The sequence below is a fragment of the Dromiciops gliroides genome, chromosome 2 (assembly GCF_019393635.1).
Source record: "Dromiciops gliroides isolate mDroGli1 chromosome 2, mDroGli1.pri, whole genome shotgun sequence".
NCBI classification, from domain to species: Eukaryota; Metazoa; Chordata; class Mammalia; order Microbiotheria; family Microbiotheriidae; genus Dromiciops; species Dromiciops gliroides.
Window position 1 is genome coordinate 195,532,738 of NC_057862.1, and position 27,418 is coordinate 195,560,155.

Below are 27,418 nucleotides of genomic sequence, written 5' to 3' on the forward strand. Positions count from 1 at the left end.
TTTTCTTGCTTTTTTGCAACATGGTTAATATGGAAATGTGTTTTTCATGATTTCACATGCATAATTGATATGGTTCTCTGACGTGAAGTCCAGTCATGATTCCAATGAACTATTCTCTTTTAATTTTTTAATGTGACTTCATATTTAAATTCCATATCCATTTGGAATTTATTTTGTTATCCAGTATAAGATGTGGGCCTAAATACACAGAGACAGCAATATTGTTTGATTAAGAACTGTGAATGACTTGACTATTCTCAACAATACAATGATCCAAGACAATCCCAAAGGACTATTAATGAAACATACTATCTACCTCCAAAGAAAGAACTGATATTGTTGGACAGACTGAAGCATGCTATTTTTTAACTTTCTTTCATTTTTTTTCTTTTAATTAACTTTTCTTATAGAAAATGACAAATATGGTAATATTTTACATAATCATATGTGTATAACCCATATCTGATTGTTTACTCACTCAAAGAGGGAGGAGGGGAAGAAAAGAGGGATAAAAATTGGAACCCAAAATTATACATAAAAATGTTTATTATTGAAAAAAAAAAGATGTGGACCTAAATCTACTTTCTTTCTTTCTTTTTTTTTTTTTTGGTGAGGCAATTGGGGTTAAGTGACTAGCCCAGGGTCACACAGCTAGTAAGTATCAAGTATCTGAGGCCACATTTGAACTCAGGTCCTCCTGAATCCAGGGCTGGTGCTCTATCCACTGTGCCACCTAGCTGCCCCCTAAATCTACTTTCTACCAAATACCTTTCAATGTCAGTAAGGAGGAGCATGAGGGATAGAATTTGGAACTCAAAAGTTTGTTTTAAAATTAATGTTAAAAATAAATCAATGTGCGGCAACCAGGTGGCGCAGTGGATCAAGCACCAGCCTTTGATTCAGGAGGACCTGAGTTCAAATCTGGCCTCAGACACTTGACACTTACTAGCTGTGTGACCCTGGGCAAGTCACTTAACCCTCATTGCCCCAAAAAATAGATGAATAAATAAATAAATGGATGGATGGATGGATAGATAGATAGATTGATAGATGATAAAATTTATTTTGAAAAAAGAAAATTAGAATGGACCAAATAGAAGTCAGTGCTCCATGACACAAGAAGAAATATTAAAACAAAATCAAAAGACTGAAGAAAAAAAGATAAAAGTATAAGGTATCTTCTAGGAAAAACAACTGACCTGAAAAAATTGATCAAGGAGAACAAAATTTGAGAATCACTGGATTACCTGGAAGCCATGACCATATTTTTTAAAAAGACCCTAGATGGGGGCAGCTAGATGGTGCAGTGGATAAAGCACCAGCCCTGGATTCAGGAGTACCTGAGTTCAAATCCAACCTCCGACACTTAGCTGTGTGACCCTGGGCAAGTCACTTAACCCCAATTGCCTCACACACACACAAAAAAAGACCCTAGACATTTTATTTCAAGAAATCTTAGAACAGTCATACCTCAAAACTCATCGGTTTTGAAACTCGCTGGATTCAGTATTCGACACATTTCAACAAAAAAAAATTGCTTCAGCACTCAACAAGTGTCACACTTGCTAAAACCTGTATAAATCAAGACACTGCCTTGCATACCATCTCTGCAAATGAAACAAATACCAATGCATTAGTCTCACAGTAAGCTTGTGCTCAGTGTAAAATCCCACATATTTCCCGTTTGCTTTCTTGTGCTTTTTTTTTTTTTCATTTTCTCAGAATAGGCAAAATTCATGATCACAATACCAAATCCCAAGAATATAATCATCCCTCCCTGCCCCTCCTCCCATATACCCCTTCAGCTTAGATTTCCCCCTTAACAGACCCTTTTGTATTTAGATGTTCATTGAATCACTATGGGATAATTGAGTTTACTCTATGCCATTGGAGACTAGGACTTTTATAAAAAGTTGACTTTTGTTATTTTTTTTAAACCCATCATTTTATAAGTTGCCAGGTAAAATGTGAAGTTTCTGGTGTTCATAAATGGATTATTTCAATTTACATTACTCCTTATGGGAAAAATTCATTTGGTACTCTTCACTTTCACCATTTGGCATATCTTCTGGAACCGATTCATGACAAGTAGTGAGGTACCACTGTACTGCCCAGCTCTTTTAGAACCAGAAGACAAAGCAGAAATAGAATCCACAGATCATCTCCTGGTAGAAATCCTAAATGAAAACTCCCAAGAACATTATAGTAAATTCCAGAGCTTCCAGGACAAAGAAAAAATATTATAACTAGTGAGAAAGAAAGACTTCAAATACTGAGAAGCCATAATCAGGATTGTATATGACTTAGCAGCCACCAGCATAAAGGACTGGAGAGCTAAGAATATTATATTCCAGAAGGCAATAGATATTATATTCCAGAAAGCAAGAATAACTTACCCAGCAAAACTGAGTATAATACTACTGGAAGGAAAGAAGGCCTGCCCAAATGGAATTGGCCAGTTGGGTCCTCAGTGGGGCAGATTGTTGTTTGTTCTTCCTTCTCTTTCTTTTTTTTTGGAGGGGGGGGGGAGGACAATGAGGGTTAAGTGACTTGCCCAGAGTCACACCGCTAGTAATTGTCAAGTGTCTGAGTCCGGATTTGAACTCAGGTCCTCCTGAATCCAGGGCCGGTGCTCTATCCACTGCACCACCTAGCTGCCCCCCTCCTTCCTTCTCAAAGAAGACCAATGATATCAGGAAGGTGATGTCTTGACTTTCAAATGAATTGGATTTAAGTGAGGCAGGGCTGTGCAATCATCAACCTCACTCTCCTCCAAGGTCATCTGAGTCCAATGGCAAAACAGGTCAGAACAACTGAAGATGACCCCAGATGCAGTGGGAGACCTTGACCTTTTTACGCTAAGGTCTTTCCCAGGTCTCAGTTTGTCTGAGGCAATATCCCTTCAGTGATTTAAGGCTGTATAGAAGAGGAAGTAGGTTGGCTACATAATAGTAATGAGATTTTTTGCTACAACATAGCTCTCAAAGGCAATCAACAGAGGTTAAGCAGTTGTTACTGATGAAGGGGGAGTATGCATGATAATAATAATATTGAAAACAATAGCTAACATTTATGTAGCATTTTATATATTACCTCAATGGATCATCACAACAACCCTGTGAGGTTGTTGCTATTATTATCCTGATCATACAAAAGAGGAAGATTATTCTGAAAGAGGTTAAATGACATATCCAGGATTATGCAACTAGTAAATGTATGTGATAGGATTTGAATTCAGGTCTTTCAGACTCCTAGTCTTATAATCTCTCTACTCTCCACCTCACTGCTGATGAAATCACAGATTATTGAATTTGTGAAGAGGGTAGAACTATTTGTACTATAATTACATCTTTTATCTACATAATATGAGGTGTGACTTTACTACTTTTGGTATAACACTGCTAAGCTACACAAATTTAAAATAAATTTCATTATCCATTTATATGTAACAATCAGAGTACTATACTAATGACATCATTCATCACCCTTAGGATTATGGATAAAATAATTGGGGGAAATGTGCAGTAATTTTGTTTCAAAAGCCTGCTACAACTTATTTATTTGGTTTTTTAAAAATTTATTTCTGGGTTAGAGCAACTTGCTGAGCTTCGTCAAGAATTCCTTCGACAAGAGGATCAACTTCATGATTACAAGAAGAACAATACTTACTTTGGGAAGAGGTTAGAGTATGAAAGGTAAGAAGGTCAGGAATATTTATCCACATTTCTTCATTTAAAAACCTAAATAGACTGTCTTTTTAAGTTTCTATTCTCGTCTTTCAACTACTTCTGTACTATTTCTGCCTTCAGATCTGTCCTTTCATTTGTTTTGTTGTAGCATTGACTTTGTTTGTCCTTTTTGAATCCATATTTGACACATTTCTGTTTAGTACTTTGAAAATCAAAATAGTCCTTCTTACTGTCTTAATGACTTGTATTATACAGGCCCGAGAGTTCTAACAGACTCCTTCAGATTCCAAATCCTTCAGAAAAGACAGCATATAGAGCTTTATGTGTCAAAAATAACCCATTAGCAAGCCTAACAAATAGGAGTTGGCAAAAATTTAGTTTGATGTTTCTATGATCTCATTGATGTATTTTGTTCAGTAGCGCAGGTCTCAATCAATCCACAAGAGTCATCCTATATGACTCTTAGTCATATCTTCTCCTACAGGACATTTACCCCAAGTGTTAGGGGTCGTCTTGTAGAATGTGTGACATCACATGGTTACCACTGGAGCCTGCAGGCTGTCAGTTATCCCTCACTCTCATTACATGACCAGCCCACTTCTTTTTCAGCTACTAATTTTTCTGATGATGTCCTTTATACCACTTCTCCTACACAGATCTTCACTGATTTTGAGCTCCAGACTACTCATATCCACTGTGCACCTTTATTTTGACCTTTGAATGATCTGCAACTTTAATTCATCAGATACAATATTATTCCATAAGCCAAGGCCATAAAGCACTGCACAGTTTCCCATATCTATATTATATTTATATGGATATGTATATATTTAAATGCACACACATATATAGCTTTTGTAGCTCTATAGGCTATCTCTCCAGCTGCGTATTATAGTGCAGACAACAGAAATCTTTTCTTCACTTACTTCTCTTCTGTGGATCAAGTTCTCTTTAATGATGATAAATCCCATTTAAAAGCTATATATATGAAGGACCTCACTTCTACTTGGACTGTACAGTGAACATCTTTCATGACAGTGATATATACCTTTGGGGAAAACATTATTTTATATCTTTTTATATGTTATACAATTGTTATATAAAATCTTATTTTATTTCTTTCTTGATATTAATAATAATAGTGTTATTGGACAAAGATATTTCTGCTGTTACAGCTTCCAGAGAATCTTGTATGACTTTGATATATGAATGAGAAACACCTTTTTGGAAGAGAACATTTATAGTGGGATCTTATATTTTCTACACCTTTCAGTCATTTGTATGACTTTGAAGATGTGGCTTGCTATATAATGTCATTTATAAAGGACTGTCTAGTCTTAACTTTATCCTAAGATGTCTTGTGTGTATATGTGAATTAATTTCATAATAATTTTGTAGAAAAGAGAATGTAGGCATATATAAAGGGCTGTAATTGATATTTTATCAGTCACCTTTTCTGCAAAGATAAAAAATTCTGTGATTTCCCCCCCCCCAAGTGTTTAGCATCCTTCCCTCTTTCAGATAACTTGTGAATTGATTCTTCTACAACCTGAAATTTGTGTTGCCTCCAGCACAGACCTCTTTTGTATATACTTGGTCTAATCTACCTATTCTTTCCATCTTTGTTTTGTTTTATTTTTTAGTCTGTCAGTATGCATTTTCTAAGTCCTGGAGATACAAAGAAAGGCAAAAGACAGTTACTATTCTCAAGGATCTCACAGTCGATGGAGGAGACAGCATGCAAATAACTATATATAAACAAGATAGGAATTGGGGATAACCAGTAGAGGGAAGGCTCTAGCATTAAGGGAGATTAGAAAAGACTAGGCTCAGGGGGCAGCTAGGTGGCGCAGAGGATTAAAGCACTGGCCATGGATTCAGGAGGACCTGAGTTCAAATGTGACTTCAAACACTTGACACTTACTAGCTGTGTGACCCTGGGCAAGTCACTTAACCCTCCTTGCCCTGCAAAGAAAAAAAAAAGAAAGAAAGAAAGAAAAGAAAAGGCTAGGCCCATTTAATGGTTTCCTTATTTTATTATACCAGGACCTGTAACATTAATCTATAAATATCACAACTTTCTTGTCATTGGTGGAGAAAATTATTTTAAATTTTTTGAGTGATTTTTTTTTTTTTTTTGCTATTTGTTGTCTTCCCATTTTCATTCATGGATGCTTCTGAGATGATCTGGAATTCTTGAGTCTCTTGTCACATTTTCTGTTTTGTTTCTTCCACTACTCCTTGAGGTTTTATGGGAAGATACTATTCATAATCTTCCACAGTCTTCTTCTATAAGATGTCATAGATGGGCCAGGTTGCCCTTGGCTGCCATATTACTCTGAGTTGCAAGGAGATGTATTTTGTGCTGGCCGGGGCAGTTTCAGGCTCTTCTGATCTCTTTTTGGGAAAGTGGATTTATAACAGTTAAATTTCTTTAGGACTCAATGATAGCCTGTGTTTATGCCTATTTGGTTTTTAAAATTCATTTCCCATTTTCTGGTGCTCATAATTTGCTTAAATAGATCAGGTTGGAGTTGCCTCACTTACATACTGTCTTCTCATTTTTATTCTTCTAATTAGGTATTGATTTTTATCTTTCCCTTAATAAGTCCACTGTCTGACCATGCATAGACAGACAACTGATTCAGAAGTGCCTTGCACATCAGTAACCAATCATCCTGTCTATCAGAACATAATCACCCCCATTGCCCCGCAAAAAAAACCAAAAACAAAAAGCAAAAAAAACCCCATAATCAATTTGTTTTTATGGTATTGTTTGTCATTTCCCTTGCTCAGCAACTCCTAACTTTGTTTGAAAAATGTATTCATGACATAAGTGCATGGAACTTTTGTATAGTCTGTGAAGCCTTTGGCCTCTCTTATTTACTCATGAACCATCTTTTCAACAAATTTTGCACTGTCCTCCTCAGTACACATTTTTGTATTAAAGTATATGTTGGGGGGCAGCTAGGTGACGCAGTGGATAAAGCAGCAGACCTGGATTCAGGAGGACCTGAGTTCAAATCTGGCCCAAGATACTTAGCACTTACTAGCTGTCTGACCCTGGGCAAGTCATTTGGCTCTCATTACCCCACAAAAAACCAAAACAAACAAAGTATATGTTGATTAAATGTGGAAATTTTTAATCTAGTTCTTAGAGAATTTCTCCAAATCCTCTGCCTCTGAAGCAGATATTGGTGCCTCGGTTGCAATTATCTTTATAATCTTTTTATAAATCCTCATTGTGGACATTGTAATACAGGGTGACCAAATGTCCCATGAAATTATGGTGGGGCAGCTAGGTGGCGCAGTGGATAGAGCACCGGCCCTGGAGTCAGGAGTACCTGAGTTCAAATCTGACCTCAGACACTTAACACTTACTAACTGTATGACCCTGGGCAAGTCACTTAACCCCAATTGCCTCACTAAAACAAAAAAAAAGAAAAGAAAGAAAAGAAATTATGGTACCTGAAATTATGGTACCTGTTGCCCTTGAATATAAAATAAAACTCACTTTGCTGACTCATCTTTCCAAGGAGAGCCATTTTTTTTTCCCATTTAGTTGTAGTTCTTTTTATCTCCTGGTTTTAAGTTTCTTGAGGGCAGGAACTGCTTCATTTTTATCCCCAGCAACTAGCACAGTCCTTGCTATATAGTAGGTGTTTAATAAATATAGTTAAGAAATTGATTGATTGATTGGTTTTAGTTTTAACTTGTAGTGAGAATATCAAGATTGGTTTGTTTCATTTCTTCCAGTAACATATTCACATATTAGTCACTAGACATGGATCTCACATTGTATAATAACAATGGTTGATGTCTTTGGACAGTTAACTCTTCTCTCCCCCCATTTTGCTACTTTGTCACTATCGTTTTATGTTTTTCTTTATTTTGTGGGTTTTCATGGCCTAAGAATTCATCACTAAGTGACCAGCCCACAGGTAATAGGGATATGATTGAGATAGGCTGGTCCTCAAAAAGCAGAGAGTCAGCTGCCACTACCATATTAACAGCTTTTACACTGTGGTGGAACCTACTAGTGCTTACAAAGCACCTGCAAAGACTTGCAGAGCCCAGGGTCATCCCTGTGCCAAGGTGAGGTACTGAAGTAGGACTTTGTGGAGCCCCAAAGGCAAAAACAAAAAAGGAAAAACGCCCTTTTGGAAGTGAAGCTAGTAAGTAAAACTAACCTATAACAGGTCATTAGAGAAAAGGAAAGCAGAGGTTGAGAGAAAAGTAGAATAAAACCACCTTGCTATACTCTTGCCCCATTACTTTTTGCCCCTACATATATTTACATACATACCTACATTGCCCAGACTCAAGTCCACAAAAGCAAGAATTCTCTCATTAGATGATAGGCCACTGTAAAAACAATTTTATTTTCCTTTCATATTATCCCCTAGTCATTCTTCTTCCTCATCATTCCACTTTTCTCCATTCCTCTGTTTAAATTTGAGCTTTTAAAATTTTCCTTTCCAGATTACCAGGCCTGCTAAAAATAAAAATATGTGCTAACTCTTGAAAATCCTTATTAAATCTTTTGCTAGTGGTTCTCATCCTTTCCTGGTTCATATGGTAGTAATTTTGTCTCTTGCTGCTATCTCTTTCTCTCTTGCCAATGAGGCTAGCTGTAGAAAATGTGTACAGTACAAAAATAATAGTAAATACTGAACACTTCACTCTTTTTAAAGTCTACTTTTTTGGTCCCTTGTTAACTGATAACTTTTCCCACCGACTACTAGCTTTCTGCATTTCTATTGCGATGCTGAACCATACACACCTTTTCAAATGTATGTCCACTTCTAGGCAACTTGGAGAGGAGGTCTGTAACAAGAAAGAATGACTGTTTCCATTTTAGTTTTCAGTGTGGGCAACAGATCAAGGAACTAAGAGCACAGCATGAAGAAAATATTAAAAAGTTAGCAGATCAATTTTTGCAAGAACAAAAGGTAAATCATTTCTAAGTATTTCCTTTTATTGAAATGTTTTGTTTAAAACTCGGGAAATTCAAACATCAATTTTATAGTGACACCTTAAATTGCCAGATAGATGGAATGTTTACATGGCTACAGTTGTCTTAAGTTTTAGAATTCACTTAAACTTCCTTGTAAGTTTTTTAAAAATATTTTTATGGACTACTCATGTATAATTTATTTTGAAATGCTTGAGTTCTAGTGGGTGGGGGTGGGAATAGAGGAGGAAGAGAAGTTGGAACAATTTTTTTTTAATTGATGTTAAAATTTGTTTTTACATATATTTTGGAAAATAAAATTCTATTCTAAGAGTGAAAAAAATATTTTTATGTATTTGTCAGATTATGTTGAATATGAAGCAATTTTTTAAATTTGAGGAACAGTACAGTATTTAATAATCATCAGACTTATTTTAGAATTAAGCAAAAACTACTAGAAGCAGTTTGGGTTAATTTGGGGAGAGAAGGTGGTAGGGTTAGGGTTAGAGATCAGGCATTTGAAAAGCTTCCCCTTCTTTCTTCCAGTCCTCACTTGTTCACTGACGCGTCCCAGCATCCTAAATCAGCATCTTACACATAGTAAAATGCTTAATAAATGCTTGTTGAATTATGTTGTGTGAATGATGTATTGGCTGAACATTAGCTGAATACAGTAAAATCATGGGTATCAGGATATTCTGTTGCACGATTGTTTACCTTAGAGGTTGAACTCCAACACTTGATGAGCATTTTGGGGAAGTTTTTGCAGGGAATAGGCAATTTATCATATTAAAACCCTTTCTTTCCACCTACTGCAAAAATATCCTACCTTGACATTGAATCTTTGTCAAGATAGACTAACCAGAAGATAAACTAATCTCATAATGGGAAATCAGAATCACAGAATTTTAAATATGAAAGCTGTCCTAGCAATCATCTAGTCCATCTTTTCATTTTAAAGATTCCTTATAATGACCAGTCTTCTTACTAGCAATCCCTGATTCCCCAGGAAAGGATGCTTAGCAGTGCAATATTGGGAGGAGCGTTAATTTTTATTGAGAATATTTAATATTTTATATTCTGATACCATTATCGTACATAAATGTTACTTGAAGACAATATATACTTTGATAGTTGACATTTTTTGATACTACACAAACCTTTGATTTCCATCAGTATGTGTTCTTACTTTATCAGTGTAGATCCAATACCTTCCATGCTCTGGTAGACATTTTCATGCATTTCTGTAGCCAAAAAAATTCATCACCAATCCTATGGTGATGAGACTTTTTATTAATAACTAAACTGGGATTTTATCAGGGTGAGTATTCCTTCCACAGTTCTTCTGTGGCCTGGTTGACAAGTTTTAAAAGTTACTGTAACCAAAAACTTCATCTTCCTTTAGCCAGCTTGTTTATAAGCCTCCTTCAAGTTAGTTTTGGGAAGCCAAAGCCTTTCCAACTTGGTGCAACCTTCCAGAGATTGTGCTCTTGTAGCATAGTCCAGGGTCCTGACCATGCCACAGTGAGGCATCAGAATTGTTCTTGTATTTAAGGAAGATCTTTGTTAACAGTAGTGGACTAGTGTAATAGTTAGTAGACAGGCCTATCTGATGATGTCTATTTGTTTTTTATTTTTTAATAGAAAAAATTGAATGGAATTTATCTTTATTATATATCTTCATTAGGAAAGCAATGAATAGGTTGTTAGGATTAGAAGACTAAAACCTGGAAATAGTCTCACTATATAGAATTAGACTTTACAATAATAATTAGATATATATGTATGTATATAAACAGGCTCCTCCCTGTAGTAAATTTACCTTGTCGAAACAAACTAAAAAACTTGTCATGCTGTTCTTTAGGGTGACACAGTGTCAACCTATCTGAAATTCTGCTACCATAAAATCATCCTCTAGCAGGCAAAAGGATTTTGAATTATCTTGTTCTGTTCATTCAGCATAGAAGGTGGCATCTTTTTATTAGAGTAAACATAATTTTGCCTCCTGTAAGGAAAGTTGTTAATAAAGTCTAATTACTCTGTATTTTCAAATCTATTTGAGTAGATGATGAAAGTAAAAGAAAGCTCTTCAAAGAATTTATAATTCTGTTATGAGAAATGTACAGGTTACAATCCAAGCTAAGTCTGAAAATATATTTTGTACCTTAATATGCACTATTTCCAGATATTGATATCTATAGATGCATATGTATATATGTGTATGTGTGTATATGGTGTCCCACAAGTCCTAGTGCAGTTTTAAGTTGCATTGTAAGAGGAAATCATAAAGTTACAAAGTTACTTTTTTTCTTTTCTTTCTTTTTTTTTGGTGAGGCAATTGGGGTTAAGTGACTTGCCCAGGGTCACACTGCTAGTAAGTGTCAAGTGTCTGAGGCCGGATTTGAATTCAGGTCCTCCTGACTCCAGGGCTGGTGCTCTATCCACTGTGCCACCTAGCTGCCCTGACAAAGTTACTTTTTAATGCTTAAAACTTAAAATGGCTTAAAACTGCAGTGAAACTTTTGAGATACCCAATGTGTATGTGCATAAATAAATCTCTCTCTCTAAATATACATATATGCAAGGTTAAAATTTGCTGGGAAATGATACATACTAATGCCAAAAACACAGCAAGGTGGTAATATAGATAGTAATGGGTAGGTGAACATCTTTGCTCATTATTCTAGCTTCTATTAACAGTGACAGAATGTTTCTCTTCCCATTACTTTTTGGTTCTAGCACTGGGATATACAGTTTTAAAATGCTATACAAGTAAATATATTTTTCTCAGTATCATATTTAATTGGATAATTAGGTAAGCCTAACACTTTAGGCCATTTATTGTAATTAGATGCTTTAAAAAATAACTCTTTTGTGACTTCCTATTACTAACCAATAACAATAATTCACCTTCATATAGTACTTTAAAGTTTACAGAATATTTTCCATACAACCCTGAGCAGAAGGGAGTTTAAGTATTATTCTTTTCCACCCCATTCCCCCACATGCCCAACATGTACACATTTTACAGATGAGGAAACAGGCTAAGTGGTTTTGCGATTTGTCTAGGTCTAAAAACCAGGATTTGAACATAGCTTATCTGACTCCGTATCTCATCCAATGTATAATAATATACCACATGTAACACTTTCATATATAGAGGGTTCAAAAGTTGGCATATATAGGGAAAGTTAATTGTTTCTGCATATATAAGAAGTAAATAAGTATGTAATATTTTGAATTGAAAAATATTTTCTATTACCAAATCTATATTTTTCAACAGCAAGAGGCCCTAAAGACTCAGCAGAATAATGTAATTGAAATGGATAAAAAAGATCAGGAAGTACCCAAAAATATTCCAAGTGAAGATGAGAATGCTGTAGATAAGAATGAGAAACCCTCAAGCAATCATGATCCACATGGGAAAGGTATTTTTAAAATATATTAATGGTATGGTTTTTTCTTCCTGTTTGTAAATCTTCCCTTCAAATTTATAAAGTCAGTTTAATGATCTCAGATCAGTTTCAGGTGATCAGTTTCCTATATGTGTGTGTATACATACACACATGTTACCAGTGGGGATATAGCTAGTTTATGTCAGGGGCAGAACTTGAATCCACATGGTTTTGATTTCATGTCTGCATTCTGTCCAGTATGCCACTCTGCCTCTAAAGTTCTCAGTATTGTGTCCAAATCATATCCTTCCCCTCCCCACAAGGAATTAAATTTTCCTTTGATAAATAGATATAGGATTTAGAATTTTTCTTGTTTCAGGGAGTGATGATCCAGAATACCAAATCATTGACAAAGTAGATTAAAATGTTCATTAGATGGAGAATGTTGCTTTCCCCTCACATATTTTCAACTTACTTTGGAAAAATACAGAAATATATTTTTGTCATTTCTTGGGCAGAACAAATTAAACGAGCTGGTGATGCAGGCATGCCTGGAATAGAAGAGAATGACCTTGCAAAAGCTGATGATCTTCCTACCTGTAAGTAAGGATAACTAGACATATTCTTAACAGATGAACTTTTTGAGATGATTCTGCTTTTTTTATTTGGTGGTAGAATTTATAAAGAGTAACAAATTTGAACAGACAGCATAATATTATTCATCAGATATTAAGTACATGCTATGTGAAAGATACTGTGCTTTATGTTGAGTATATAAAGACAAAATAAGATGTATGCCCTGTCCTCAAGGAGCTTATAGTCTAGTAGAGGGGATAAGGCATATATTCAAGTGACTAATATAAGGCAAAATATGATTAAGTGTAAGGTAAAGATCTGGTCACAGTACTATGAGAAATTGAATTCACTTTCAGCTGGGAGTTTTAGGGAAAGCATCATGGAGAATATGGTATCCTAATCTAAAGATGGGGAGAAATTTTATTTTAATAGGTGGAGTTGGGAAGCAAGTATGTTCTAATATGAGGGACAACATGATCAAAGACACATATATAATGCCATATATTAGATGTTTAATAAATACTTGATTGATTGGTATGCTACATATTAAAAAAGATAAGATTTGGGGCAGCTAGGTGGCACAGTGGATAGAGCACCGGCTCTGGAATCAGGAGGACCTGAGTTCAAATCCGGCCTCAGACACTTAACACTTACTAGCTGTGTGACCCTGGGCAAGTCACTTAACCCCAATTGCCTCACCAAAAAAAAAAAAAAAGATAAGATTTGGTAATAAGGAAGAGTAGGATAAGAATAAGGCTATGTAGCCTACTGTGGCTAGACTATAGTATGTTTCTGTAATAATATGAAAACACTTTTTTTCCATTTTATTAATGGTAATAATATAGTAACAATAATACCCAGTGTAGTCTGGCAATGTGGTCTGAATAAGTAGACTTCCTAGATAACTGAGGGTTATTTCTTTAAATTCCTGAACTTTTTTCTTATACTGTTATTTAATATTTTTGTTTGTTTGTTTTGTGGGGTAATGAGGGTTAAGTGACTTGCCCAGGGTCACACAGCCAGTAAGTGCCAAGTGTCTGAGGTCGGATTTGAACTCAGGTCTTCCTGAATCCAGGACCAGCACTTTATTCACTGTGCCACCTAGCTGCCCCCCTGTTAGTTAATATTTTTCTTTTTCTTTTTCTTTTTTTTTCTGGGCAATGGGGGTTAAGTGACTTGCCCAGTGTCACACAGCTAGTAAGTCAAGTGTCTGAGGCCATAGTTAATATTTTTAAAAATCTAATGCATACCTTTCTGCCTTAGTAAAAAAAAATATACAGAACATAATTTAACTTTTTCTTGATGTTTCAGGGTTATAATTTATAAAAAATCACCATATTATGCTATAATATAGTGATAAAGTAAGAGTTCTCATATCCATTCCTTATGTCACTAATCCAGTTCAAACCCATATTATTTTTTGTTTTAGCCTAACTGGTTTCCTTGTCTACAGTCTCTCCGTTCTGTAATTATACCTAATACTTAGCTGCTAGATTTGCTTTCTTATAGTTTGATCATATCACCTTAAAAAACTTTGTTTAAAAAAATCTGTTGCTTTTCCAACCTGAAATCCAAAGTCCTTTATCTAGTATTCAAAGCTCCCTAATATCTTGTTATAACCTTTTCCCCTTTCATATAATATTTGCTGCAGATGAAATGAGTAATTCTAGTGCTTTCCCATGTGTATGTGATTTTCCTCCTTCACTGAATACCTTTGTAGGTTCAGTGCCAATTCTACCTCCTCCCTGAAACTTTCCTTGATTTCTTTCATTCTCCTGCCTCCAAGTGTTTAGTCCAAGTATGATTCCAGAATCTCTTCTTCATCATATAGATTCATTGTGACTAGGAAAGTAGAGTTAATGAGAATGGCAGCCTTAATTTGCTTTCCTAGCATTCCTGGGTAGCTGGGAGGCCTTGCTGTAATCCCTCTGGCTTCCTTCTGTCCTCTATTGCTTAGTGGTGAAGCAGGAGGAAGGAACAGTTATAAAGTGATATGGTCACACTTCAAATGCAAAAGTTCTTGACCTAGAATCTGTGAACCTCTCCATGGATAGATTTCAGGGGTTCATGAACTTGGATGGGAAAAGAATTACATATTTATTTCAGTAGGGCTACTTCATCATGTGAGATAGGGGTAAAGGAAGGGATAGTGGCAGAAGGTATACGAGTGATCAGAGATGAGGAAGAGGGGAAAAGAAATAAGTCCTGGCAAATGGGCCTAATTTGCTTTATAAAACATGAGGCAAAGTTCTCATCTGAGAAGGTGGGGGGAGGGGGAACAATAGGAGGTTTCAAGAGAGATGAAAAGATTTGAAAGAGCCACTGTGGAGAGTGGGATAGTGAGTTGATAAGGAAGGAAGAGTAGAATTGCCTAGCATCAGTGAGGGCCCAGTTGAGGTTGTACAACATAAATTTGTACAGAGTCCAATCAGAATGGTTGTATAATTTTCTCCACCTTCCTTCAGTAGCACAGGTGTAGGAGCTAAGGCAACAAATGGTGAGAGCAATCCATTCCCACTGTTCTGCATAACAGTTGTTCAAAATAATTTGGGAGAATATATTGATTATAGAGAACCTTTGCCAGTTGTTACTATAACAAAGAACTTTTTTGTAAATAATATTTTATTTTCCCCCAATTACATGTAAAAACAATTTTAACATTTTTAAAATTTTGAGTTCCAAATTTTCTCTCTTTCTGCCTCACCTCCCCCCACCCTGAGATGGTAACCAATTTTCATAAAGGTTTTACATGTTCAGTCACACAAAACATTACTACATAAGTCATGTTGTGAAAGAAGACACAGACCCTAAGGGGAAAAAAAAACATGAAAAAAAATACGGAAAGTGAAAAGTGGCATGCTTTAATCTGCATTCAGAATCCATCAGTTGGGGCAGCTAGGTGGCACAGTAGATACACTTGTTAGCTGTGTGACCCTGGGCAAGTAATTTAACCCCCATTGCCCCACAAAAACAAAAAAAACAGAATCCATCAGTTCTTTCTTTAGAAGTTGATAGCATTTTTCATCATGAGTGCTTTGTATTTATCTTGGGTCATTGTATTGCTGAGAATAGCTAAGTCATTCATAGTTGATTATCATACAGCATTGCTGTTACTATGTACAATGTTCTGGTTCTGTTCACTTTACTTTGCATCTAAGTCTTCCCAGTTTTTTTCTGAAATCAGCCCAATCATCATTTCTTATAGCACAATAATATTCCATTACAATTATCTATTCTCCAACTAATAAGTATCCCCTCAATTTCTGATTCTTTGCCACTACAAAACCAGTGGCTATAAATATTTTTGTACAAGTAGATCCCTTCCACCCCCTTTTTAATTTTATCTCTTTGAGATACAGACCTAGTAGTGGTATTGCTGGATCAAAGGGTATGCATAATTTTATAGCCCTTTAGGCACAGTTCCAAATTGCTCTCCAGAATTGCTCTTCAGTTCACAATTCCATCAACAGTGCATTGGTGTCCCAATTTTCCCACATCCCCTCTAACACTTATTATTTTCCTTTTATGTCATATTAGCTAATCTGATAAGTGTGAGGTAGTACCTCAGAGTTGTTTTAATTTGCATTTCTTTAATCAATAGTGATTTAGAAATTTTTTTCATATACTGTGGATAACTTTAATTTCTTCATCTGAAAACTGCTTGTTTATATCCTTTGACCATTTATCAATTGGGAAATGACTTGTATTCTTGTAAATTTGAATCAGTTTTCTATATATCCAAGACATGAGGCCTTTATTAGAGACACTTGCTATAAAAATTATTCCCCAGATTTCTGCTTTCCTTATAATCTTGGTTGCATTGGTTTTGTCTGCAAAAACTTTTAAATTTAATATAATCAAAATTGTCTATTTTACATGTAGTAATGCTCTCTGTCTCTTGTTTGGTCACAAATTCTTCCCTTCATAGACCTGACAGATAAACTCATTCCTTGCTCTCCTAATTTGCATATGGTATCACCATTTATGTTTAAATCATGTACCCATTTTTACCTTATCCTGGTATATGATATAAGATATTGGTCTATAAGTGGTTTCTGCCATACTGTTTCCCAGTTTTCCCAGGAGTTTTTGTCAAGTAGTAAGTTCTTGTCCCAAAAGCAGGGGTCTTTCCATTTATCAAATACTAGATTACTTTGATTGTTTACTACTGAATCTTGTGTACCTAATCTGTTCCACTGATCTACCACTTTATATCATAGCCAATACCAGATAGTTTTTTGTTTTTATTTTTTTACCAGATAGTTTTGATGATTACCACATTATAGTATAGTTTGAGATTTGGTACAGCTAAGACACTTTCCTTCACATTTGTTTTCATCAATTCCCTTGGTATTCTTGACTTTTTGTTATGATTTTTTCTAGTTCTATAAAATAATTTTTGGTAGTTTGGTATAGCACTGAATACATAAATTAATCTAGGTAGAATTATCATTTTTTATTATATTGACTCAGTCTACTCATGAACAATTTTTTTTAAATTTGATTTTCCAAAATATATGTAAAAACAACATTTTAACATCAATTTTTAAAAAACTTTGTATTCCAACTTCTCTTCCCCCCTCCATTCCCACCCCCCACCCACAAGAACTCAAGCAATTAAAAATAAGTTATACATGAGTAGTCATGGAAAAATTCCCATATTAGCTAGTTGTGAGAGAAAACATCAAAAAAACCAAAATTTCAGATTAAGGAATTGTCAAAGAGGAAATGAGAAAAAAATTTTAAAATGTTTTTCAATCTGTTTTCAGATACTATCAGTTCTTGCTCTGTAGATGGGCTGCAATCTTCATAAGTCCTTCAGGGTTATACTGTATCATTGCCTTGCTGAAAATAACCACATGCTTCCCAGCAGATCATCCCCCACTATTGCTGTTATTTTGTATACAGTACATTTCACTCTGCTTCAGTTCATTTAGGTCTTTCCAGGTTTTTCTGATAGTATCCTGTTCATCATAACCTGTATATCGTACCTTAAGCTTGACAGAAAATTTTCTTCATAAAAGCCCAGCAAAGTAGGTACCATACGTTTTGTCATTATAATCAATCATCATAACTATTTTCCTCCATCCCCCTCCCTTCCCATGACATTTACTCTCTTCTTTTTACCTATTCCTCCTTAGAGGTGTTTTACTTCTGACTATAAGAACTATCTTAGTAAGAAATTCAGGGGCAGCTGGGTGGCACTGTGGATAGAGCGCCGGCCCTGGACTCAGGAGAACCTAAGTTCAAATGTGACCTCAGACACTTGACAATTACTAGCTGTGTGACCCTAGGCAAGTCAATTAACTCCAATTGCCTCACCAAAAAAACCAAAGCAAAACAAAACAAAAAGTCTTTACAAGAAATTCATAGAAGACAGGGCTGAACTAAATATGAAGGGATGATATCTGTAAAGCATTTATGTTTTGTTCTTTGTAGGGCAGACAGGGTGGGGTATCTTATGTCTGGGGCTGGATTTGGGCTTGGGGGCCTACTGGGTCCAGGGCTGGTGCTTTGTCCACTGTGCCACCTAACTAATCCATGATGACATCATTAAAATAGGGTTGAGGTGTAGGAGGAATAAAATGGGGGAGGGAGAAGGGGAGAGATGATCTGGGGAGAGGTAGTTCACATGAAGGAAATAAGAAGAAAGCTTATGGAGGAGAGTAGAAGAGGGGGAAGGAGTTGGGGAGTGAGTGAACCTTAATATCATCAGAATTGGCTCAAAGAAGGACTAACATACATACTCAAGTAGGAATAGTAATATATTTTTGCCCTGAGGGGGTGGGGGAGGGAGAAAAGGGGGGGAAGGGCAGATTGGGGGAGATAGCAGTAAAAAGCAAAACACTTTCAAGGAAGATGAAGATGTTCTGCATTACTGCACCAGTATGACATATTGAATTGCTTGATCTCATAAGGGAGGGTTGAGGAAGGAGGGAGGAAGAAAAATTTAGAACACAGAATTAGCTCAGGGACCCTGATCTCATTGGAGTGGGCTCATGGAGGGAATAGCTTTCATACCCAATTGGGAGGAGCAATCTATTTAACCCTGCAGGAAAATAGGAGGGGAAGAGGACAAGGAAGGAAGGGTGAAAAAAGGGAGTGCTGTGCGAGGGAAAGGATACTCATGAACAATTAATATTTTTCCAGTTGTTTAGATCTGACTTTATTTGTATGAAAAGTGTTTTGTAATTTGTGTTCATATAATTCCTAGGTTGAACTCTTTCCTTTTGTGGTTCATTAGATATTGAAGAAAAAGAAAGTTTAGTTGTAAAATACTACTTAAATATTTGTCTTATGGAGTTATAAAGCACATTTACTGCCCAGCAACCATTCCCTTTTCTGATAACTGTATTCCTTCTAACTCTCTTGGAATGAGAATATACAACAATAGTTAACAGTCCTGCAGCAAATGTGGATTCTTGAAAGTATAACATGTGCAGAGTCCAAAATGATTAAAGATCATGACCCCATGGTTCAAGCCTCGGGTCTCACTCAGGTTTCAGTAGAATCTTCCTAGCATTAGGTATGCATGGCACACTTCTCAACTGTTTATTGAAGAGTCTTTGTTTAAAAGTTCTTCAACCAGCCCAACCTTACTATTGTAGTTTGGACCAGTCCCACAAGAGATATAACAAAATAAATTTGGACTAGCTTAAACTGCGACCTTAAGAGTGCTGATATTTAATTCATGTATGTGCCTATAATTGACAGGATGTATTATTTTCTCTGCTTCCAATTTCTTTGTAAACTTGGAACTATTCACCCTGGTTTTACAGGACCCTTGAAATTAATCAGCCAACCTTTCTGTTTAGACTGTTAATTCATCAAGTCAAGTTAGCTCAGTAAGCATTTATTATTAAGTGCCAACTATATAGTGAGAGATACAGAACTAAATAGGAGAGATACAGCATCTAAATAGGAGTCAGCTGCTAACCTCAAGTACCTTATGGAGACAATAACACTTATTCAAAAATAGCTGTGCTACAAATTGGAAAAAGATAGATTTTCAATCACAAACAATTATAGAATAATGACAATGCAGAATAGAATATGATAGGGACATAAGAGAAGTATGGGATGCTATGTGAAATCTCAGGAAAAATAATTTCCAACTGGAAGGAAAAACAAAGTCTTCTTGAAAAACACAACACTTGAGCCAGGACTTAGAGTATGGAACTAAGGTAGATTTCAAAAGGGATGCATGCAAGTGAGATATTGGGATCATAGATTTGGGGCTATGGAAGGGGCCTCAGAAGCTATTTAGATCACTCCTCTCTGAAGTGACTTGCCTGAAGCCACAAAAATAGTAAAATAGAAGCCAAGATTGGAATACTGATCTTCTGGCTTCAGGGGTCAACATTCAATCCACTCTACCTCCTATGGATATGGGATGAAGGACCAGTTGGTGGCTTTGGTAAGAAGGTTGGTCTTTTGTCTACCAAAAAAATGTAGAGAAGGAAAGGGCATATGAAGTCACAGAGAAGTTTTGGAAGTCTGGATTTACATGTTAGATTTGGTTTGGTTTGGGTTTTTTTGGGTTTTTTTTTTTAGGCAATGGGGGTTAAGTGACTTGCCCACGGTCACACAGCTAGTAAGTGTCAAGTGTCTGAGGCCAGATTTGAACTCAGGTACTCCTGAATCCAGGGCCAGTGCTTTAACCACTGCGCCATCTAGCTGCCCCTCACAGAGAAGTTTTGAAGAACATTACATAAGTCAATGTTGTATGACTTTGTTCTTTTGGGGGGGTGGCAATTGGGGTTAAGTGACTTGCCCAGGGTCACACAGCTAGTAAATGTTAAGTGTCTGGGGCTGGATTTGAACTCAGGTACTCCGGTGCTCTATCCACTGCGCCATCTAGCTGCCCCTTGTGGCTTTGTTCTTCTCAGTAAAAAATGAGAGAGGCCATTTATGGGGGTGGGAGGGGACCACCATAGGATTTGGGGATTTGAGAAAAAGGAAAAGATGCAGAACAGTCGCTTTGGAGATTGTTAGAGGCTTTTTGTAAGAGCTGAATAAAAGGTTAGCCCAGAAGAAGAGGTCACACCTGTGGCTAGAGAACCTGAATTTATAATCTTCTGGCTCAGTATAATTTTGTGACTGCTTCCAGTAATACTCAGCAGCCCCAGAGTACTCACTTAGATGTTATTTTAGGTATCCTTGGAAGTTAGGAATATATATGTTAGTACATTTTCTTATTTGGAAACTCCTTTTTCATGGTGTGAGGGAGTACTCACTCTAGAGAAGTAATCAAATAAGTAGCACAGATAAAACCTCCCCCTAGTGGTGGCCTTTAGAAAAGAACCTTGCATAGATTTAAAGATGGAGTGTTTGCAGCCAAAATTTTGAAATCAATCTGTTGGGGGCTAAAAAAATTTTAATTGAGTTGAAGCCACTAGAGTAGATGCAATCTCCAAGGGGGAGAGAGTAGAGAATGGAAAGGCAGATCATAAAATCAAAGATTAGAGATAGAATAACTGAAAAGAGGACATTGGTTCTTCCTATTAGTGAGAAAGCACATTATATAGAAGGAAAGTATATTATTTATACTTTTCTTCATGGGGAAGGAGAAGAATCAGAGACAAAATGTGGTAGATTTGTTTTTAGAGAAGTAATTTGGTTAATCACTGTTGTAAAGATTTTTTTCTATAAAGAATAGAGTACTTGTGAAAAAGGAAAGTGCTATATATCTACCCTTCTCTACAAAGTACTAAAATACCATCCTATTGGTTTATTACAGTGTTGAGAAACAGTATGGTAGAGTGGATAGAGAACCAGTCTTAGCATTGCTGTAGCCTGTGCTCATAGTCCATTTCTGACACATTAGTGACTCTAGCCAAGTCACCTAACTTCTCAGTGCCCTAGGCAACTCTCTAAGATGGCAGATTGTGGAGCAAGTTGAAAGTCTGCATTGGTAGAAGGAGTTGCTTCATTGAGAAGCTCCCTATATCAGTAAAATCACAGGTCTAGAAAAATATATAATGTTAAATATTTTTTACAATCTTACGCCTCAGGTAACTGAGACTATAATTTATAATGTATTGTGATCTATATTCAGAGGAGGTAGTTCCCATACCATTACAATCACAGGTCTTTGACATATTGAAAAATGCCTATTATAAAAAACATCACAGTCAGTGAATTTAGATTTAAAATATTCTTCCAGGAGAGCATACCATAGAAATAAATTCATGCAAAATCAGCATTTTTCTTCATAACATTTTTCACTAAAAAACAAAATTGAATTCCTCCAGCTAGTCTGGAAAACATTTTGGAACTGTAATCCACTGTATATACCCTTTATCTCAGTGATATTATTTTTTAAATGATGATGACAAAAATATACAAATATCTTGAATGGTTGCTGTCTGTAAGGTGGCTAAGATTCTAGCTAGGCTGTCCAAAAATCTAATGAGTGGTCGCCAATAAATTAGAAGCTTTAGCAAGAGTTTAGACTTTTAAACATTTATTAAGGCACATAAGGATTTAGTGAAGAGGGACAGCTAGGTGGCATAGTGGATAGAGCACCAGCCCTGGAGTCAGGAGGACCTGAGTTCAAATCCGGCCTCAGACACTTGACACTTACTAGCTGTGTGACCCTGGGCAAGTCACTTAACCCCAATTGCCTCACCCCCCCCCAAAAAAAGTGTTAGTCTAAACCTAATCTCTGACAAACTGCTTTTGAGTTTTCCTAGCAATTTTGTCAAATAAATAAATGTTCCCCCAAGTGACTTGTTCTCAGTTTTTAAGATAATGGGTTATGGAATTGTTTCTGATTCCTCCTTCTCTAGTGCTTTCCAAAGATCTTTTCTGTTTTTAACCAGTATAGTATAATTTAAAGTCTAAAAGTGCTGCTCTTCCCTTCATTCCTACTTTTCCCATTATTTCCCTTTAGTTTCTGGACCTTTTATTCTTCCAAATTATAGTAGCACAGCCCTTCCATGAGCACTAAATAGTATCCTTCCAGCCATTTAAGTAGCTCTTTATTTCTTTAGCATTATGTAACTGTATCTGTATAAGTCTTGGTAAGCTGACTCCCAGATACTTTCTGTATTTTGTAGTTTTTTTTTTTTAATAGGATTTCCTTTTCTATTTTTCTTTCCTGAATTTTGTTGTTTCTATATAGAAGTGCTATTGATTTTTGTGATATTTTGTATCCTACTACTTTTAGTGAAGGTGTTTTTTGTCTCAAGTTACTTTCTTTGTGGATTCTCTAGGATTTTCTAAGCTAATGATCATGTTATTAGAAAATAGTAATAGTTTTTTTTTCCTCTTCTTGTTTATGCCTTTAATTTCTTTCTCTCATCTCTTTCCATGACTAGAGGTTGTATCAATTCTATGTCAGATAATTTTGGAAAGGGAGCATTGATGCTTTGCTCCTGGATTTGTTGGGAAAGCATCTAATGTTTCTCTACTTTACATAATGTTAGTTTTTGGTTTTAGATACTTTTTAGCATGTTAGAAAATGAACTCCTTTTGCCTGTACTCCGTAGTAAAAATTGGTGTTGGGGGCAGCTAGGTGGCGCAGTGGATAGAGCACCGGCCCTGGAGTCAGGAGTACCTGAGTTCAAATCTGACCTCAGACACTTAACACTTACTAGCTGTGTGACTCTGGGCAAGTCACTTAAACCCCAATTGCCTCACCAAAAACAAAATAAAAAATAAAAATAGGTGTTGTGCTTTGTCAAGGATTTTTCTTGCCTCCATTAACATAATCATTTGGTTTTGGATGTTTTTATTAGTAATATTATTAATTATATTATTTTCTCTTAATATTGAACCATCCTTTCATTCCTAGTATAATTAGAATATGATCATAATGAAAAAAATTTGCATATGAAACTATAATATTTTTGCCAGGAATTATTTTTAAATTTTAAATTTATATTCCTTAATGATGTTGATCTATTATTTTCTTCCATTGCTTTGTAATTTCCTAGTTTAGGCATTAGGACTATATTTGTCTCATAAAAAAGTTTGACAAATTATTTTCTTTCTCAATTTTTAAGAGTAATTTGTGTAATAGTTATTCATTTTTCTTCAAAAGTTTGATAGAACTCATCTGTAAATTTGTCTGGGCCAATGTTTTTTGTTTGTTTTTCATTGGTAACTCCTCTTATAGCTGATTCAATTTTATGTCCTGAAATTGGATTAAGATCTCTATTTCATGTTCTATTGATTTGGGTGTTTTACATTTTTGTAGATAATATTCTTTCCTTTAGATTCTCAGTTTTGCTGACATATATCTGTCTTCTCTACTTATTTGGGGTTTATTTTCTGTTTTTAAAAATTGCACATTTAGTTCATTAATTCTTTTTTCTATTTTTTAAATACAAGTTCTTGGGGATATAATATTTCCTCTCATGACTACTTTAGTATCATCCCAGAAATTGTAAAATGTCACATTATTAGCATTCTCTCTCTTTTTTTTTTTTTTTTTTTGGCGGGGCAATGGGAGTTAAGTGATTTGCCCAGGGTCACACAGCTAGTAAGTGTCAAGTGTCTGAGGCCGGATTTGAACTCAGGTCCTCCTGACTCCAGGGCCAGTGCTCTATCCACTGCGCCACCTAGCTGCCCCAGCATTCTCTTTAACATAGTTGTTAGTTGTTTCTATGATTTCTTCTTTTACCCACTTATTATTCAGGATGTTATTATTAAGTCTCCATTTATACCTATATTTTACTTGTGTTGCTAGTGTTAATTACTATTTTTATCTATAAAGGACGTATTTGGTATTAATGCCTTGTACAGTTTCTCTGTGTCCTGGCATATGATCTGGTTTTGTAAGGGTACCAGGTGCTATAGAAAATATATGTATATTTAGTGTTCTCATTCAAAAGAGATCATAACTCTTTCAGCTCTAAATTCTCCAGCAGTTTACTCATAGGATCATAGATCCAGAGCTTGAAAGGACTTTAGAGGCTATCTAGTCTAACCCCTTAATTTTACAGATGAGAACGCTTAGGCCCCTGAGGTTAACTGCCTTGCCCAAGGCTACACAGGTAGTAAATAGAAGAGGAAAGATTCAAAGTAAGGCCCTCTGACTCTAAATCCAGTACTCTTTCTAATTGTATTATGCTCAATTTTTAATTTTTATCTTTTTGTTAGATTTGTCCAGTTTTGAGAGAGAAACATTGTCTCCTGTTATCATTGTATTATTTTTGCAATTCCATTAACTTTTCCTTTATGGTGCTATGTCATTTGGTACATATAGATTTAATATTGATATTAGTTCATTGTTTATAGTTTATTTAAGCATAATGTAGTTTCTATTTATAAATTTCTTTTCCTTAATATTAGAAGGTTTTTCTTTTGACTACTTACAAAATTTGTTGTTATTGGAATTATTAAATTTAAATACTAGGCATCTTGGAGTTTGTAGTATATAGTTTTCCTGGTGGAAATATGTGGCGTTTCTCAGTTGGTGCTTTGTTATGTGTATACAGGAGTTCTGTACAGCTTTCTTGTATTCTTTCCTGAGAGATGATATTCAGGTGTTTTGTTTTTTTTTTTAATTTCATGTTCTTATGGGAGACTTGTGATCTTTAAGTTATCTCAGAATTCATGTTCTATTATTGTTGCCTTTTGTTTCTCTTCTGCCAATTTTCCTTCACTTAAGTATTTCTGCATTCTAAATCTGTTGTTCTCTCTCATATAGCATCTTCTCTTTCTAAAAGAGTCTCCAAAGGATTCTTTTTTTCTACTCTGATAATTGTGTATTTAAATGCTGTGCTAGGAACTCCATTTTCTACATTGAAAGCTCTAACTTGTAGCTGAAATTTATTCCTAATTTCTTGCTTTATTAATTTTATCAATTTTGTAAATTATTCCAGTTACTTGTTTTTTATGATATCTGGTGACCCCACAGGATCCTTTCATCAGGCTCTAATATCTGCTAAGTGCACTTTGACTTCTCTTTGCAATTTTACTCATTCTTGCTTTTTTTAGGATTCTTTCTGTGGCTTTATCTAAGTTTATGCTGGGCTTTTATTGAGGCCTTTTCTCTTGATAGCCTTGATCTTTCAGGCTCTTTCTTATATTCTCCATCACTCACTCTCTAGTTTGCCCCATTTGGTTTACTAGTGCACAGAATTCTTTGTTTTTGTTTTTGTTTTTGTTTGCAGGGCAATGGGGCTTAAGTGACTTGCCAAGAGTCACACAGCTAGTAAGTGTCAAGTGTCTGAGGCTAGATTTGAACTCAGGTACTCTTGAATCCAGGGCCAGTGCTTTATCCACTGTGACACCTAGCTGCCCTTAGTGCACAGAATTCTAAGACTGGGTTGCAGGGTTGTCTTAGTATCCTCTCTCATTGAAGGACATGGTAGTTGCCTATGTCCTTGCTCTGAGTAACCTAGGTGGGGAACAAGCCAGACCTGTTAGCTTTCTAGCCCCATTTTTATCAAGCCTGACCCAACTCTGCTACATCAGTACATTCTCAGTGCACTTGATTCCTATCCTACTTTCTTTTTTACTTTCTTATGACTGGGCAAAATCTGTTTGGTATTACTTGGAGGATGGGGAGTGTGTGTCTTGGGAGGATGATTGGGCAGAATCACTGTAGCCTTATATGTCCTGAAGGTCCCTACCCGCAGTCCAAAATGCTTGTGCTTGCTGCCACATGGAGGCTGCTAAGGGAAGCATACTAAGTGAAACTTCTATGTATTAAAGTTCTCTGGTAGTTGTTCATAAGGTTTTCACCTGACCTGGCAAGGGTGGGGTCTGTCTTCTTATTGTCATATTTAGCTTTAATCACTCTACATCTGGTTCATAATTTTGTCCTTTTGAGTTTGAAGATGTTTGTAGAAAGCAATTAACCTGCCATATTGCTAGTCACTTGATCCCATAATTCTTCTTAAACTATTCACTGAGATTGTCATTTTTGTCATTAGAACAGCTGCAGTGGGAAAATGTCATTTCATCAAAAGATATTATGAACATTAGTAACATTTGTATTCCTTTGTTTGATAAGACAGAGAACTCCTTATTCACTTGTAACCAAATACCTTTGAGATTTTCAGGTTTAAATACTTCTTTCATAATACTGTCATAAGATGTCTGTTAATTATTCTTGTTGAGATAAAGTATTACCAAATGTGTCATATTTGTCCATGGCTACTCTAGATAAATCAAGTTATTAATAATAAAATCTTTACTTCTATTTCATTTGAAGTTCCAATATTTTTGTAATTTGAAAATATTTTATAATTACAGTTATTTAATCTCTCTGAATAACAGTATGAAGTTGAGGACCATGTATTGATTTATTTAGAATACTACGTTTCCTAAAAAATATCCAAATTTCAGAAGGAAATTTTAGTTATAAAATAAATTTGCTTCTCCATTATTATCACTTAGAAAAATAGCAATTTCTTTTTAAACTCAAAAATCTGTTTAAGTTTTTTGGCATGAGGAATCTAATCTATTGTATTATAAGTTAGAAGTGTCCACTGCTCTGTCCCTATATGGTCATACAATTTTGCAAAGAACTTTCCTTTTAATAAACTGGTTTTGCAGAGTTGATTACTCTTATAATAATTTAAAAACCTATATGAAGCTCTTTATAGTTCTTAAGAAAGTGACTGTAGTGAAGCACATAATATGTCCATAATGTGTTCCCACATTTTAAACTACTGCTAACACACCTGCATTTCTTCTGCACACATCTATCCTCTTCTCAATACTCATAAAACCACCACCTCATCCTCTCTTTCCTGAATTGTTGTAGTGGCCTTCTTATTGGTCTGCCTGCCTCAAGTTTCTCCCCACTCCAATCCATCCTCCACATACCTACCTAAAGTGATTTT

The 27,418-nt window shown here is 35.6% G+C and overlaps 1 protein-coding gene across 6 annotated transcripts in view; it reads left to right on the plus strand.

The window, feature by feature from the left end:
• The window catches only part of GOLM2 (golgi membrane protein 2), a 90,046-nt gene that overhangs the window by 24,340 nt on the left and 38,288 nt on the right, over positions 1 to 27,418 (plus strand). For all 6 annotated transcript variants that reach the window (XR_006354870.1, XM_043985430.1, XM_043985428.1 and 3 more), the window contains exons 3-6: positions 3,593 to 3,695; positions 8,551 to 8,641; positions 11,927 to 12,071; positions 12,557 to 12,637. Coding sequence is in view for 5 of the 6 variants with exons in the window: in XM_043985430.1 (XP_043841365.1) it covers positions 3,593 to 3,695; positions 8,551 to 8,641; positions 11,927 to 12,071; positions 12,557 to 12,637 (420 nt within the window). In the remaining variant the exon portion in view is untranslated. The remainder of the gene's footprint in view (positions 1 to 3,592; positions 3,696 to 8,550; positions 8,642 to 11,926; positions 12,072 to 12,556; positions 12,638 to 27,418) is intronic.